This window comes from Apaloderma vittatum, unplaced genomic scaffold (genome assembly GCF_000703405.1).
Source record: "Apaloderma vittatum isolate BGI_N311 unplaced genomic scaffold, ASM70340v1 scaffold8947, whole genome shotgun sequence".
Classification (NCBI taxonomy): Eukaryota; Metazoa; Chordata; class Aves; order Trogoniformes; family Trogonidae; genus Apaloderma; species Apaloderma vittatum.
The window spans coordinates 14,988-30,653 of record NW_009726689.1 but is presented as its reverse complement, the minus strand read 5'-3'; the positions used below and the strand labels follow the sequence as shown (position 1 = coordinate 30,653).

The 15,666-nt window shown below is 42.6% G+C and overlaps 1 protein-coding gene across 1 annotated transcript in view; it reads left to right on the top strand.

The window, feature by feature from the left end:
• Positions 1-15,666, top strand: part of UNC5C (unc-5 homolog C (C. elegans)) — a gene marked incomplete at its 5' end in the record, with an annotated part of 69,666 nt that overhangs the window by 42,187 nt on the left and 11,813 nt on the right. Inside the window, 3 exons of the mRNA XM_009873383.1 lie at positions 4,493-4,673; positions 6,107-6,274; positions 7,279-7,443. Of these exons, the coding sequence (XP_009871685.1) occupies positions 4,493-4,673; positions 6,107-6,274; positions 7,279-7,443 (514 nt within the window). The remainder of the gene's footprint in view (positions 1-4,492; positions 4,674-6,106; positions 6,275-7,278; positions 7,444-15,666) is intronic.

Here is a 15,666-nt window from a genome sequence, read left to right as displayed (position 1 = left end):
TCTTCTGGAGAAGGGCACTCTTGGGCACTGGAGGGCTTTGACTGTGTCTAGTGGGTAGAAGACCTGCTGTTTTTGGCAGGTGCTCTCTGCTCTGAAGATGACCTTAGGGCGGGTTGGTACGGTGGAGGCAATGAGAGACCAGGATCCAGCACTCGCACCCTGATGACTTTCCTCTCAAGACTGTGAGAGGTGTAAGGAATGTCTTGTACAATCAGGATGGGAGGATCTAGATCAGCTCGTATCTCTTTCCCATTCTTTGATTTCTTCTGGAGCAGGTGTGCTGTTGCTCTGCTAGATTCTAAAACAGTCATGCATATGCAAGTGTGCCAAGAGATTTAAGTGTCTAGTAATGCTAGTAGCCTGGCATGGCTAAATTTGTGTCAGCAATTAGCTTCTGTAATAGGTTTCACTGCGTATGTAATCACTTGTGTGATTTATGTTCCCTCTGTTCATTTAGTCTGCACAGAAGCCTGGCCCGGCTTTGCAACTCATAGTCTCTGCGTGCACTGCCTTATTCCAGGGCTGCTGCTGGAAACCTCCCACAGCAGCAGAGGTCTGGCTGCAGCATCAAGGTACAGCCAGGACAGCGATTGCTGCTTTTCTCTTCTCATTGATGGTCTCGCTTTTCGCCTTGGGTGGCGTGTGGCAGGTTCCCTCTGTTAATTAGAACAAATGTGCCAATTATGTTAATGTATCTCCCGATACCAATCAACAAATAATTAGAGACAACACATCTGTCTCTCACTGGGGAGTAGGATGACAGGAAAGACGCTACAAGGTATGTTGCTCTAAATTGCAGCTGCCTTGGATGTGTCTTCAGCCAGTTGCAGACACAGCTCAGTCTTGTGGCAGTCTTGCCGGAGCATTAGTGGGACTGGATGCACAGATCCAGCGCAGCTGGCAGGAGCTGTGTGCCTCACTGCTCTGCAGATTGCATCAAGAGCACTAAGAAGCTCTGACCAAAAAGTAGCTGACTTCAGGAGTGCTCCAGCTTCTCAGAATCTGCAGTTGCTGTGAGTCAGGATTTCATTCACGAGATTTCATTACAGAGGGGCCTTCTCTTGCTAGGCAGTTTACAAACATATAACAAAAATACCTCCCTGAGTGGAAAACTTAAAAAAAAAAAAAAAAAAGAAGAAATTGAGATTTTGTGCCTGCTTTGTTCCAGGGGCTAGTATGAAAGAAAAAACAGTTGCATGTTGCTGTAATTTTCCATAGCTGTCATATGCATGAGGGAACACTTACTGCATCCTTCATGGCAGTATTGTTGCCAATTAAATGATTTCTGTTATGATAAGGAAAAAACGATGCCCAAGCTTTGCGTATATGCGCAGCCATCCCTACATGTATTAAGAATGATGGGACGTGCCTGATTTAATTGAATAAATAGAGCTAGGTTCCTGTTCAGGAGTTATTATGACTATAGCTAGGAAAATTACATCCTCAGTATTTAGGTAAAAGCAAACATCTACTCTGGAAACATCTCCAGAGAGTTGAAAAATGGAGCCGTGAGGGCATGGTTTGGACTGACTCTGAAGACAGGCATCTTGTGCACTTTGAAATGCCCATGGGTACCCTGCTGCCCCTCTGTCCACTATCCTGGCACATACACGTCTGGTGCCTCATCTGCCAGCCTTGCTGTGAGTATGACAGTTTCCCTGGGGCACCAGTCACCATTATTCAGGCAGCAGAATTAAATTCAGGATAAGTTTCTGCATTGACTGGATTAACAGCCTACTTCAGCAAGGGGGCTGTGCCTTGGGGAATGACATGGCATCAAAAGAGATCGTTGCTTTTAACTTCTGTGATAACAGTTTGCATACTTGTCATTCATAAATCACACCGTCTCGTTCTGCTTTGTTCTCTTCTCTTTTGTATTTGACACCTGATCTCTTCCTACTTACGTGACAGAACAACCCTGCTCCCACCTCTTCTGGTTACCTCAGAAAAATAAATCTGAGGTTTGGAGGTTCTGAGCACTGCAGTCACCTGCACCAGGAAAAAAACCAAGGCTGTTAGTAACTGAAAATAAGTACCAACAAAAGTGTCATTTACATGTTGTACTGTGTTTAATTAGGTATCATTTCTACAAGGGCTGAGTGAGAAAACACATCTGCTGGAAGAGCATGCTCTTTTTTGCATTGCTCTACTGATGGTTAAAAGGGATATGAAAGGAGACTCCTGTCTTTTACCAAATCATTCATCAGTTTCTCCCTTCAGATTTGATGGCATTATTGTTTGCGACTTGAACAGACTCATGACATCATAAAAACCCAGGTGCCATAAGACTGAATTAGACATGTTAAAAATGCATCGTATAAAAGAGATGGGGTTTAGACATGCACACACAGTACCAAGGTCCCGGAAAAAATGGATTTTTCAGAAAAAAAAAGGCATCCTATTGTTCTGCAGACTAAGTGTTTTATTATTAGTAGATTTTGTGAGCTATTAGGTGAAAAGGATCTCCTTCCTCGGAGATTTGGTCAAGATCCAGAGGCAGTATAGTGAATTATACAGCGCATCTTTTTTTCCTGATACTGACAACTCCTGTTTTCATATCAGCTTCAGTATTTTTGCAGGGATGAAAGGGAATTTAATGCTCATAGCTTTAGTTTTGTCTAATCAGCTGAGACCCAGACTGAATATGAATGTGTGTGTTTTTGTGGAGAGAGAAGGCATTTCAGAGTACTGGAAAAAGAGAACGGCATGCCTGAGCTGTGGAGCCTTGCATAATGCCTAGAGCTGCTAGACTGGCATACGAGAGATGTTTTTGGGCTGAGCTTTAGAACATACGGTGGTTGTAGTCCTGTCCTCTCTTATGTCCTGATGTCTTCCTCACTGTGCAGAACACAGGAAAAGTACAGGTGGATTTGAAGGTGGCACACAACTGTGGCAGCACATGTAGCAACTTTCAGAGTTCATGTGTGTCCGCGAGGAAGAAAAAAATTGTATAAAACTTGGAAGAAGCTCTGCCTCACAGGCACACAAATCCATTTCCACAGCCCTTTTTGTGCTCAGCTGTAAAGTGTCAATAGTTGTGAGGCTACTATGTACTGCAGAGATCTGCTGTGGAGGAGGAGGGTTTAAATCAAGCCTTCCTCAGAGCAGGGGTTTACATTCCTTAAGGTGTACCTCTTTGAAAGCAGCTCGTGCCAGATGCACATCCACCCAAACTAGAGTAGGGGAGCTGGAGCTGCTTAAAGGAGGGCTAAAGATGGGGAGGGGGGCAAGTTCAATCCAAGCCCGTGTCCATGAGAGCTGGAACTGCAGGGTTGGACCATCCCTGCCCAGGGATGAATCGAGCCCTCTGTGTTTAACACTGGGAGGGGCCATCAGTTCTCTCCCCATAGCTCAGGGGTGTCTGTGAGGCTGTCTCGGCAGGAGAGCAGGTTCTCTGTTGAGTCGATGCTTGGGCATTTCCTCAAGGTTCTTTGGAAAAGTGTAGTTTGTGAGAGCAGGTCTTGGCAGTTAGCACCTCACGAGTCCAGTGGGTTGACTGTGTTTATGTTTTTTCTTCCTTTAATTAAATCCTGGGCACAAGTTGAAGTGATCTAGTGACATGAAGGCCTGGCTTTGGTCCATCCAGGGCCTTGGTCCTGTCCTTCAGAGCATGCTTGATTTGAATGAAAACAAGCTGCTAGATTCACAGCCAAATTATATTAGGCTGGCTCACAGCAGTCAGCTGGGATATAATAGGGTGTTTCTTTAGGAAGGCAATAAAGAGAACATTGTCTAGATTAAAAATCACATATGAAAATATTTTTTTGTGTAACCAAGGAAATTACGCTTTATTAAAATAAAGTATAGCTTACATAAAGAAAAGGGAAAAATAAGCACTGATGTAGTCTGTGTGATTCTCTATTTCCTTGGTAACTGTCTCTATTTGGTTTAATCCTGATTGCAGCAGAACGATAACATCCATGTATATGTGAGTGCATATATATGTAAAAAGATCGGCATATTTGTAATTTCTTAGTGTGACCTACTCTGGTATTCGGACTTGTGTTAGACCCAATGCATGTACATGCAAAATTCCTGCATTACTGAGTGCCTAATTAGACAAGATATACAAAAGAATGGTTGAGATCTCTGCTGGTTTAGGGTTTCTGGTGTTGTAAGGGAATTTTCTGTTTGTAGATATGGTCCTAAGGTATTACTCCTTCCTTATCCCTTGCCTCAGACTCGGAAAACGTAGATCAGCTATTTGTACAGTAGCTGGCAGTCTTTGAAAGCGTATCAGTGATTTCAAGGCAAGGCAAGGCAACTGTTGTGGGGAAGAGGACCTGAACGAAAGGGTAGACATGGAAGGTGTTCTCCTGCGTTTCTGCTGTGGTGTTTTATTTCAGTTAGCAGCATGGCTCAGGTGAGTCCTTTGTGATGTTCCTTGACTTGTGCTTTCTGGGATGAGCAATGTAGTTGTAGTTATTGTGACCATCATGGTGTGATCTGGTGCTGACTCGCTGCCTCCCTTCTGGCCCTTTCAAACTCTCAGGTGGAGTGGCTGAAAAACGAAGAGGTGATTGACCCTGTGGAAGACCGAAATTTTTACATCACCATCGATCACAACTTGATCATCAAGCAAGCCCGGCTTTCTGACACAGCCAATTACACCTGTGTCGCCAAAAACATTGTGGCCAAAAGGAAAAGCACCACGGCCACTGTGATTGTCTATGGTGAGTGATGCCTTGTCCCGCGCACATGGATGGATGCCAGCTCAAAGCGAGTGGTGGGACAGGAGCGGGATGCAGAATGCAGCTCTCAATGTGATGAGTTTCTGTGCCTGTGCTGCCTGTTGACTTGCAGCCATATGCGGTGACTGCAGGCAGGATTCATTACTGAAAATACTCACAAGTGCAGATCTGATGGCTTGGCTAATTGGTGACAGAAAGCGGCATTAAACAGGGAGCAGGCACCTACACAGACAGCTGGTAGCCTCATTGAAGAGAAGGTAGTTGCCGTGACACAGAGCCAGTGGGGCACTTCCTCAAGCAGGAGTGTCCATTGCTTTCTGCCAACACGTCTCATATTCTTGGGGATGATTTTCAGAAGTAAAAGTAAAACTGAGAAGCAGGTTGTGCTTCCAGATACTGGTAAAGAGTGTCAGAGCGCAGCAGAATATTCCGTCTTCTTCTGTCTCTTCAGATAAACTTATTTTTGGTGTCTGCTACCAAATCATACTCTGATGTCAGGGGCAAAGTAGCAACACACTCTGGAACTGCTGTTCATAGGCATACAGCCTAGCTTAAAAATGATCAAGGAAGTACAAAGCACAGGATAACGTTATTCTGTGTCTGCCTTGGCTGGGGAGGGGCTGGATGAGATGCATTCCTGGGGTCTCTTCCAGGATGTGTTGTGCGCTTCCAAGCTCTGCTCCAGCAGTCCAAGCCTTTGTCCCTGCAAAGTTACTGCCCCCCAGGCGGGGGTATCCACCAGAATGAAACCTGCTCTGACAATGTGCCAGCTGACTGTCCTGGTGTTCCTTACAATCATTTTAATTATAGGATAGATGAGTAGGAAAAATTCCCTATGATTATCCCTAATATTCATTTCATATTCAGAGTAGCAGTTAGATTTAATTGTAAGCAGTTGCTTCCCTGAAGTTACAATGAGAGGGCCTTTTAGTTCAGTTTTTATAGAAAACCGACTGAATTGAGTTGATTAGCTGCGTTTGTGATGTTGAGGGATGGACCATGCAAGAGCACTGTGTTTTGTAACTGTGATGAATGCAGAAACATGAAGATGTAAGCAGAGCTGTGGTTTCTCTTTGAACCCGCAGAGATTTTGGCCAGGCACGTGCCACCAGGTGCTTAGTTCTGGGTCAGGTCAGCTTTCAGGAGAAGACAGGTCACCTGCCAGCCCTAACAGTCATCAAACATGTTCTTTACTTAGCGTTAGCATTTCTTCGACTTGTACGATGACTTCTGGCATGCTGTACAGTCAGTACATTGGAGATACGGGTTTGTGCCTGTTCAGTGTTGCTTCCCATGCTCTTCCTTGCCAATGCTTGTATCTGCTGTTGGAGGCAGTATGGCAGAGCCGGAGGTGCCTTTGGGTTGACCAGTGTGGCTTGCTTACATGATCGTGCTCTTTCTATCTCGCTTTTCAGTGAATGGAGGCTGGTCTACCTGGACGGAGTGGTCAGTGTGTAACAGCCGATGTGGGAGAGGCTTCCAGAAGCGTACGAGGACCTGCACCAATCCTGCCCCACTCAATGGTGGTGCCTTCTGCGAGGGCCAGAGTGTTCAGAAAATAGCTTGCACCACTCTGTGTCCAGGTTCAGTATGAGCAGTACATAGCCCTAGAAAAAGTCTTTGTCTGTCGCCAGTCATTTCAGGAGAACGCCATTAGTTACAAAAGCTTTCTTCTCTTTATTAATAAATCAAATATTTCAGTGAATGGATATGAAATTTTGTTATGTAAGTAGATAAAACAGCAAGCACATTATATCAAGCAGTAAAGGATTCAGCCCTACTTTTGCACACAGCTTTGCACCGTTGTCTCAGCTTTGGTGATTCAGAGGATTTGGGGAACATTCGGTGCTCCAAATTATAGGAGACAAGAGCTGAAAGCTCTGGTAAAGGACTGGAATTTGCACATAGAAAGCAACTGTGATGCAAATACCTTTGTAGTGTCTGTTCAGTCCAGCTGTCATGGCAAGTGAAGCATCTGGGATGTGGGTGTTAAATTTGAGGCACATGTTTACCTGACTTCAAATACAAGAAAGGTTTATACCGGAAAGAGATGTGTATCCATACCTTTAAAAAGCATTTAAATATAAACTTCTGAAAAATACGAAATTGAGGGACTTTGAAAGGTGCCAAACACATTCCTGATTCTGCTCACATGAAGTAGATCGGTGCCTCTAGATGTTTCTTTTAGTATAAAATATGTAACAATAAATATCTTCCCACTAAAAATTAATTTCTGGGCAAATTTAACCTCTTTGTTAAAAAATGCCAAAGAAGGAGTTAAAATCAAAGATTCCTGGCTTGTTGCTGGTTTTCTTGTACACTTTTAGCACAGATAAACTGCTGACGAGTTTATAGAAGGAGAGGAAAGAGCAGAAATGGGGCCGGGACAGAGAGAAAGGAGAGGAGAGTGAATGTGTATTTACAGGCCAGAAAAAGAACTTAAAGAGGAGTGGATTGACTCTTTTTAAGAAGAGCAGACTGATGATCCTTTTGTCTTGATGGGAACAGCCAGGAGCTGCAGACTGGTGTGTGCTGGGATGTGCCTCACTCTTGTTCTCACTTTTCTGTACCCCTTTCCTTGTCTCAGTGGACGGCAAGTGGACATCCTGGAGCAAGTGGTCCACCTGTGGCACGGAGTGCACCCACTGGCGTCGGAGGGAGTGCACGGCCCCGGCGCCGAAGAACGGGGGGAAAGACTGCGAGGGGCTAGTGCTGCAGTCCAAGAATTGCACCGACGGGCTCTGCATGCAGGGTAAGTGCTGCTGTGACAGCTCCTGGGTCTGGGATGTATGTGGCTGCAGGAAAAAAAGTGCAATAGCTCAGAATCGGTGACCTAAAGTCACAGAATCGTTTGTAGGACGGAAAAATGAACTAATCCAGTTCTCACCAGTCGGGACACACCACTCTTCTTCCCTGAAGATGCCTGTAATGCTATCTGAGGTTTACGAAGGTGAGCAGTGAAGAAATGGAGAGTATCGTAACAGAGCCCTCCCATCCCTGCCCTCTCCACCAGACAGCCCTTCTTTCTAACACCAACTCAGCATCTGTCAGGTGAAGCTTGGCAGTGACTCTTATGGCAATGGAAATTAAAAGTAGAGGATTTAGGACAAAGCCAGCATTTTCAAAAGAATAAGTTTGGTGAAGCAGATCAGCTCGTGGCTTTTTACTGTTAGGAATGGTGAGTGCCCCTTCGTGAATTTCAGGTGCCCTGTAGTAGAAAGAGGTACCCTGTTTTTATGCAGTCCCTATATAAACTTTGTGTGTAGTTATCAGCATGCTGCAGCCTCATGAAGACTTCTAGAACTGAAATCTGTTTTGCTTGTGCTTACTCATGCCATAGTCTTGCCTTTATGACTATTAAGAGTGAAAATAATAAGAGAGAAAAGCAGGCTTTTACTGTGATTCTGACATACGTTGACGAACAATTAGTCTTCTCTGCACTACATCTCATCTCAAAAATGAGATCATCTCTGTTCATTGAAACTTGCTTTCACATCTCATTATATTACACAAATAATGTAAGCCAAAATCCTCCCATACACCTCTTTCCCCTTCCCTCATCTTATCTCTCTGCAGTAGGTCTCTGTTGAGCCTCAGCTCTCCATTGCCCAGAGTTGTGGCTGTAACTATCTGGTATCTATGACCAGATCATAACATGCTTTGAGCTTGCTCATGAAAAAGGAGTCAGGAATTTTTATTCTCTGAGGCAAGTTGCCTTTGACTGGAACAGTTCTTGATGACAGAAAAGCAACACTACGACAATAAATAGGTCTACTTCTTGAATAAGTGTCGTATAGGTAGCTGCTGTGCTGGCAACAGTCTCTGAGCTACCCTGTGGCACAGCATGGTCATTTGCTCTGAGGTTTCCCAGATGTACAAAAAAGGCTTCTTCAGTGTGGCTGGCACAAACACTTTCATCACATTAAAAACTATTAGTCAATGTTAGCAGCCCATAAAGCTGTAATTCCTCAAAACGTTGGTTTTATGGGAAAGAGAGAAAGGTGATGTTCAGAGCTCATCTCTTTCTTTTCTAAAGATAGAAAAAAAACCCCAACCAAGTAACAATCCAGCCACGGCTTACTGTATAACACCTTGGTGACTTTTATAGTGGGAAAGCTAACGTTACCCTTAGCTCCAGCAGTGCGAATAAGTCATTATGGTAAATTAGGAAGAAAAGATACATTTTCCCATACAGAAGAGCTCTTCACTATCAGATTATATTTAGTCAGGTGTATGTCATCTTTGTGTGTCTGCATAAAGAGAGCCATTTAAGCAGAAATTTTGTGGAAAAGTAGATATAATGGTACGGCAGAATAAAAGCCCTGTAGGGATCTCATTTATCTGTTGATGGTATATTGCATTTTATTTGTGAAAGTGGATGATGAGCATAAAGCAGAGGTCTTTAGTGGGAGAGAGGGTGAGGCTGTTGTGAATCATATTCTGCTGCATATATATGTATATGAAAAATGGTAATGAAAAATATATAGTCACATATTGACCTGCTTGGCTCCAGGGGCTATGATAACCCTTCAGTGCTGGAATTTAATGGCAGTGCTTTAATGGTGTCTTTATACTCGTGGGGTTTCATATACCTGTAAAACTTACAGTCCTGTTCCCTGATCCATCACTGCTGAGAAGATTGATTTGCCATACTTTGTGGCAGTGTGCCTGCTGCTGTCTCCCCACACCCCCTACCTCCTCTCTTCTTTCTTTATTTCTTCTTTTCAGTTTATGCCAAACCAATCTGTTGCTGCTGCAGAGCAGGATTCATAGGAAACCTGCCTACTGAGCTAGGAAGAAACACAGGACTCCTTTTATTCTTAAAACACCATGCCTCTTTCCACATTATTTGAGGCTGATGGTGACCGGTCTGGAACTGATATTTCTTTTAGCCTGGGAACTTGTGGATCCACAGCAAACTTTTCCAGTGCCTTCATGCCAGTGGGTCTGGCATGGCACAGATGGCATGGAGGGAGCCACAGGCACCTTTTCTCCATGGTCATAGCCCTCTGGGAGATGTGTTGGCCAGCTACTTACCTGCACCATAGCCAAATCCTGCTCCTAGGTGCCCTAGTGATTCCCTCTTAGTTTCAGTCTTTAGTGAGAAGGTTGACTTTAGCACTATGGATGTAGTTGAGGTCGAAGAATTAGTAGACAGACCCTCTTACCAGGATTCACTAGGCTGTTGCTTTCACAAAACCCTCACTTGTAACTATGTATACATCTATATAGATATATGTATAGCTTTACATAAAAGATAACCTGGAAAATGTTGGATTGAACGAGTCTAATTTACAAGCCTTTTCCAGTCTATTATTCACGACAGTAACATCAGCTGGATAAATCAATATGCTCTTTCCTCAGACTGCCCCTGCTCCAGGAAAGAGCAGTAGTCTGCACTGCTATCGATTTCTGTGGGGATAAAAACTGTGGAGTTTTCTCCAACCCTTGTAATTACAGTATTTTACACCCAAAGCTGTAGTTTGTGCTTACCACTAACTGTGGCATTTCTCATGCAACTTTGCTGTCACATTTATTCAGACTAATGATCTTGCTAGTGCACACATATACTCCCTTTCCTAGTAGTTAGTATTTTTCTGTTAACATGAAAGGATGAGCAGTCATTAAACTAGAGAGCATGCAGAGAGATAGCAGGCTGAATTCAAAAAGAAAAGCAGCTGTAGTGAAAATTTAGGATGGTCATTGCTATTTTAAGTTTCCAAATACACAATATTGCCTAGCAGGTCCCATTATAACAATTTTCTAATTTCCATAATAGCATTAATATGATCTTCTGGAACAAAATACGCTGTAGGTGTAAGAAGAATTGGCTGGTTACCACCCACACTAGTTGCATTATTGCCTCTGTAGTTGCATTGTTTCCCATTTGAAGTATAAGTACTGTGGTAAATACTTCAGTGCAAGTAACAACACTTTCAGAGGCTCACACTGTGTCTCACAGGGCATCTCTATCGATTGAAACACTGCAAATTAGCCCTTCACTCATCCCACCTAATGACTTTAGTGGGTGTTCTGTGTGGGGACTAAGAAAGCAGAACACTCCACTGTTGGCTCAAACTTCAGCACAAGTAGTTCCCTTCACTAGATCACAAACATGTTTAAAAAGGTAGAGAGAAGTGTTTTGGTGGGCCCAGTCTGGAGTGACGGCAAGATCATATGTGTGTTACTAGATGCTAGAATTCCTTGGTAGGCCATATTCTGCTTTGTGTTGTGTAAAACACTGGTGGTAACCACGAAGAGGTGGACAACTTATGAATAGAGTTAGCTGTGTTGCATGGTTGTGTTGAAAGCTTATTCCATGAGTTGTGATGTGCAGCTGTCATGCTCAAAGCATTTCACATGTGTCCTTTGCGTTAAGGATCTAAAGTGCCAGTGTTCAGATCTGTATTCTCCATGTCCTGAATAAATAAGTACAGAAAGTCCATAGGCATGAGGTTGGTGCCAGTCAATGTGAGTGAAGCTGTTGGCATTTGAAATCATGCTTGTGATGCACAGTGTTGACAGAAGCACAGTCAGAAGAAGACAACCAGTGTCCCTTCTTCAGCTCACTCAGTAGGCCACCATGGCCTTTCCTGAAAGGCTTGTGAAGAGTGCTTTCCATTCTTTTCAAAACACAGGGCTAGGTATCTTATAGCAGCAGGGTAATTGCAAAGCACATCTTGTCACTTGAGGACTATGGATTATATAGTTACGTAACTGGTACTATTGCTCTGTGTAGTAAAAGCTGTTCACATCATACAGTCTCACAATATGGAATACAAATCCACCATTGAAGGGCCAAAAAGGAAACTTTCACTTGTGAATCGTTGCCAAGTGTCATCAGATCAAGTATGCCATTCCTTTGTTCCTTTGGACTTAAATAAATTAGCGTGAAAAGACTGAGATGTGCTACTGTCGCTTAAAGAATGGAAGAAAAGATGCAAAGCATTTTCACCCATTACTACAGACAACACTCTGGACTCACTCTCAGTCCCTTTGCTTCTCTTCTTGTATGCAGCTTAAGTACTTGGAAATGCAAATAGCAAATACACCACTTGAGAAGAAGACACGTATACCATGGTGAAGATATTATTATCAGACTAGTAATTCTGTTCTTTGTTTAAAAAAGGCTGCCTTCTAGTCGAGGGTGAGTTGATATGAAATTGTCAAGCACTTTGAAATCCGTATCTGAAAGGTGATATGAAGTTCGTAAGGTTCCCTCTTAGAGGGGTAGTACCTAAGCGAGTGAAAAAGATGCAGTTTGTTGTGCTTGTGCATGAAATGGTTAACTGCTGCCCTTTTTCAGTCTCACACCTCTTTTACATAGATCTTGAATAGAAGGCAAGGTTAACCTGATACTAACATCATTTGCTTCCCAAAACATATATATTCTGCACATGCCCTGCTTGTTTAACGTAACATGCCAGAACCTCTGATGGAGTGAGCATTCCTTTCCCTTTTTGGCTTGTTTTGAAAGCAGGCATTCAGGCAAGAATTACAGGGCAGAGCAGTTTGATGAGGACCTCTGGTCCTCCAGGGCAGATTAGTGTGCAAAGAGCCAGGGGAATGTTTTCCAGACTCCAGGAGGTAAGCAAAGCTCTCTCAAGGGAGACTGCAACAGAAGCCTTTGTGTGCAGAGGAATGAAACAAACCCTTTTATTAAAAGCACGTGGGTCAAGAGAGAACTTCAGATACATTCAATCTGTCAGCATAATGATGTAGCCACCTGGCTGATTTAGTTGAGCCCTTGCTGGAGGGGGGGTCATTCATTTGAAGAGTGCATCTCCTCCGTTCCTGGAGGAAGTTTTCTGTAGTAATGTTATTTGATATGAGTAAAGAGATGAGTTATTAACCCAACTACTACGTAATCATGTAGCAGCCAAGGGAGTTTATGCACATATCTCAGAGTTACGACTCATTTTTATTTTTATTGTAGCGAAATGAGAAATCCCTAAGTAGGAAGTATCTGCACTCTGGTGGGCCCTCTGCAACTGAGACCTCTTGACTAGAAAGCCTACTGCTCAAAGCAGATAAAGGTGTTGAGAGAAACCATTGCAGAGCCACAAGGAGAACCCAGGACACTGAAATCACTTTAACTTACTGCAGTCAGTTTGGAAAGAGCGCCTTCCATACTAATTTTAATGAAAGGCAAGTGCTCTAAGATCTCTAGGCTGCTTTCAAAAATCTCAGCTAATTAAAATATATTATAGCCATGCTGAGAGGAGGAAAAAACCAACCTTGTTCATCTATAATTTTCATTCTTACTAACTCCCTTGGTTTGTTGTTTTTTTTTTTTATTCTTCCCTTATTCTTCTGCACATTAAAAAAACCCAAAAAGTTACAAAAGAAAAATGCAAAGCAGGAAAAATGCGAATAAAGTCTAACTGATACATTAACTTCATTGTAGAGGAAAAAATAAAAAACGAACCACCCCATACAGTGACATTAATGAGTGTTTATATTTTCCTTACCATGTACAAAGGTGAGTCTATTTCCTGCTTTTTGGTTTCCTGGCAGGGTGTCAGGCAGAACAAGGTTACATGAGCAGCCCAAGGCTCACCAGGGAGTCAGTGACAGGATCAGGAGTAAAACTCAGTGCTCTCTATTTCTAAATCTATGTTCTGTGTAATGCACTAACAAAACCACTGTTAGCATCCTTAAATTAAAACTCAGGTTAGGGAAAGAAGTTTCTATACTTTGGAAAACAAACACTGAGCTGATCAGCTGATACTGGTGTCTGTGGGATTTTTGAGGTTGTAAGCCAAGGAATACAAGTTACCTTATCTGTAAGCTTACAGACCTGCTAAAAAAATTGCTATCTCTTACTGAACATCCATGTGGATAACTGGTGCTCTCCATGAGCCTTTTTTTCCCAGCATTCCTAACAATTTCAACCCCTTCTTCTAGATCCTCTTCCAGCTGTCCCTTCTTTCATCTGGCTGTTTGCCACATGCCTTTCAGTGCTGCCCCATGTCGTTATTTCAGCCCTCCCTGTAACCTGTTTGCTCTTGTCCTGGCACAACTGCAAAGCAGAGCAAACCCCAGGAAATCCATTTATCATTCAGTCATTGCAAATGTGGAATTTGCAAATATGCAATCTAGCAAATTGCAATGACAGACACGTGTTTACTTTCGCTGTCAGACATGCATAACAAACCCTGTGCTTCTTAAATACTAAAGACTGACATAAGATTAGCTTAAAGGTCAAAATCCTTAAAGATTGCCTAATGTCAAAATTGCCGATTCTAATCCACATCACATTTTAGCAACAAGTTGTCCTACTCTTCCATCTTCCCCAACCCCCATGTAGATGACACGCATATTTAAACTCAGGCGAGACCTTTCTGACAAAGTTAACAAAATGTCAGTAATCTAATTTAAAATGAAAACATAATTTCAGTCTTAATTACAGAATATCATAAACTCCTGTTCAAGGACAGAACAAGAGAGACTCCCCATTTAACCTACCCACTCAGGAAAACATCTGAGATAATACCCAAGTAAATAATCAGTCACAAAACCTCAAGCTCTCTGTTTATTAGCCCACCCTGAACATGCCAATAATTAGTCCTTTAGAAGGAAAATAAATTACTGTGCATTATCTCTGGGATGCCTGATATCATATCTGACCTTCAGCATCATTACTACAGACAGGAAGGTCTTTCACTAGAATAGCAAATATAAGAAGAAGCTGGGCACATTCTGTCATTTTGCAGCTCCAGGGACTTAGATTTTCAGCTTGGAGTTTTTTAAACAATTTTTAACCACCACAAATAAGATATGAGATACCACGTCTTCTTGTTTATATGCTGGAGTTCCTGAAAAGTAGGAGAGGAGAGAAACAATTAACAGCAATTACAATTCAAAGGTTGTTGTTACTATTCCTCCAGTGGTAAATATGCATTAGCAACATGTTAAGTGAACATGAAGCCTTAGCACTGAACAGTTAGATTATGGGGCTTACTCTGAGGTTGCTCGTGTACCATAAACTCTGCCTCCTTGTAGAAAAGGAATTACTGGAAGCTTGTGCAGTTGCAGTCTCTGGATAGTAGGACCTGCACAGAGCAATTTTAAACTCCTGCATGTCAAATTAAATCTCATATATTCCTTCTCCTAACATGAGAGTATGTGTCTGCTTGTCCATTCTGAGGACTAGACGGAAACCTGTAGTGTTGCATGCATCTGAAATAACATTTTGAAAGCCCTTGAGTGTCTTTTGAAAGACTTGAGCCTTTGCACACTGACCATTTGCACGTTGACTGTCTAGAATTTCCTTTAAAAATAACAAAGAAGCTCAGACAGCTGGTGATAGCTGTAGGATTGCTGAGAGGTGATGGTGAGCAAGGTAAGGCAAACAGAGGCATAGGATGGGAACAGGACTAGTCATGTGAGGTCATGGCTATGGTCACAGCATGCAGACGTGGCAGGAACGTGTACTTTTTTCCTTCGTCACCTTAAAAATGGACTCAAAAATGAATAAACCCAAACAAAATAAAAATTATTAAGGTTCTTAACCCCATTTTGTTCAAACTTTTCAGGATAATTTTGGAGACTGAGACTGGTTATAGAAAATTTCAGCAAAACTCAAAGATTTTAAGTAAAATTCTGAGCCGCTGGAGCTGGTGAAAGGAGGAACGTAACTGAATACTAAAATAAGACATCATCATGGGAATTAAGAACAGAAGCAACTGGGTGCTTGTTGTTTGCGACTGGTTCAGAAGAAATTACCAGCTTGCTTCCTTTGAGTTACTAAATACTAGAAGTCATCTGATGTGTATGTATCACAGGGAAACAAAGGGTTGTTTCAGTAGACTCTTTGTGTCGCAATGTATGCACCACATGCCTACTTTAAATCGTCTGAACTGCTTTCTTCAAATTTTAGGCATGTACATGTGAGAATTAGTCTCTGTTCATCCATCAGTCATAGCTCTGTGCTTCAGAGCCCATTGCCAGCAAGAGCTTATTTCTACTTCAG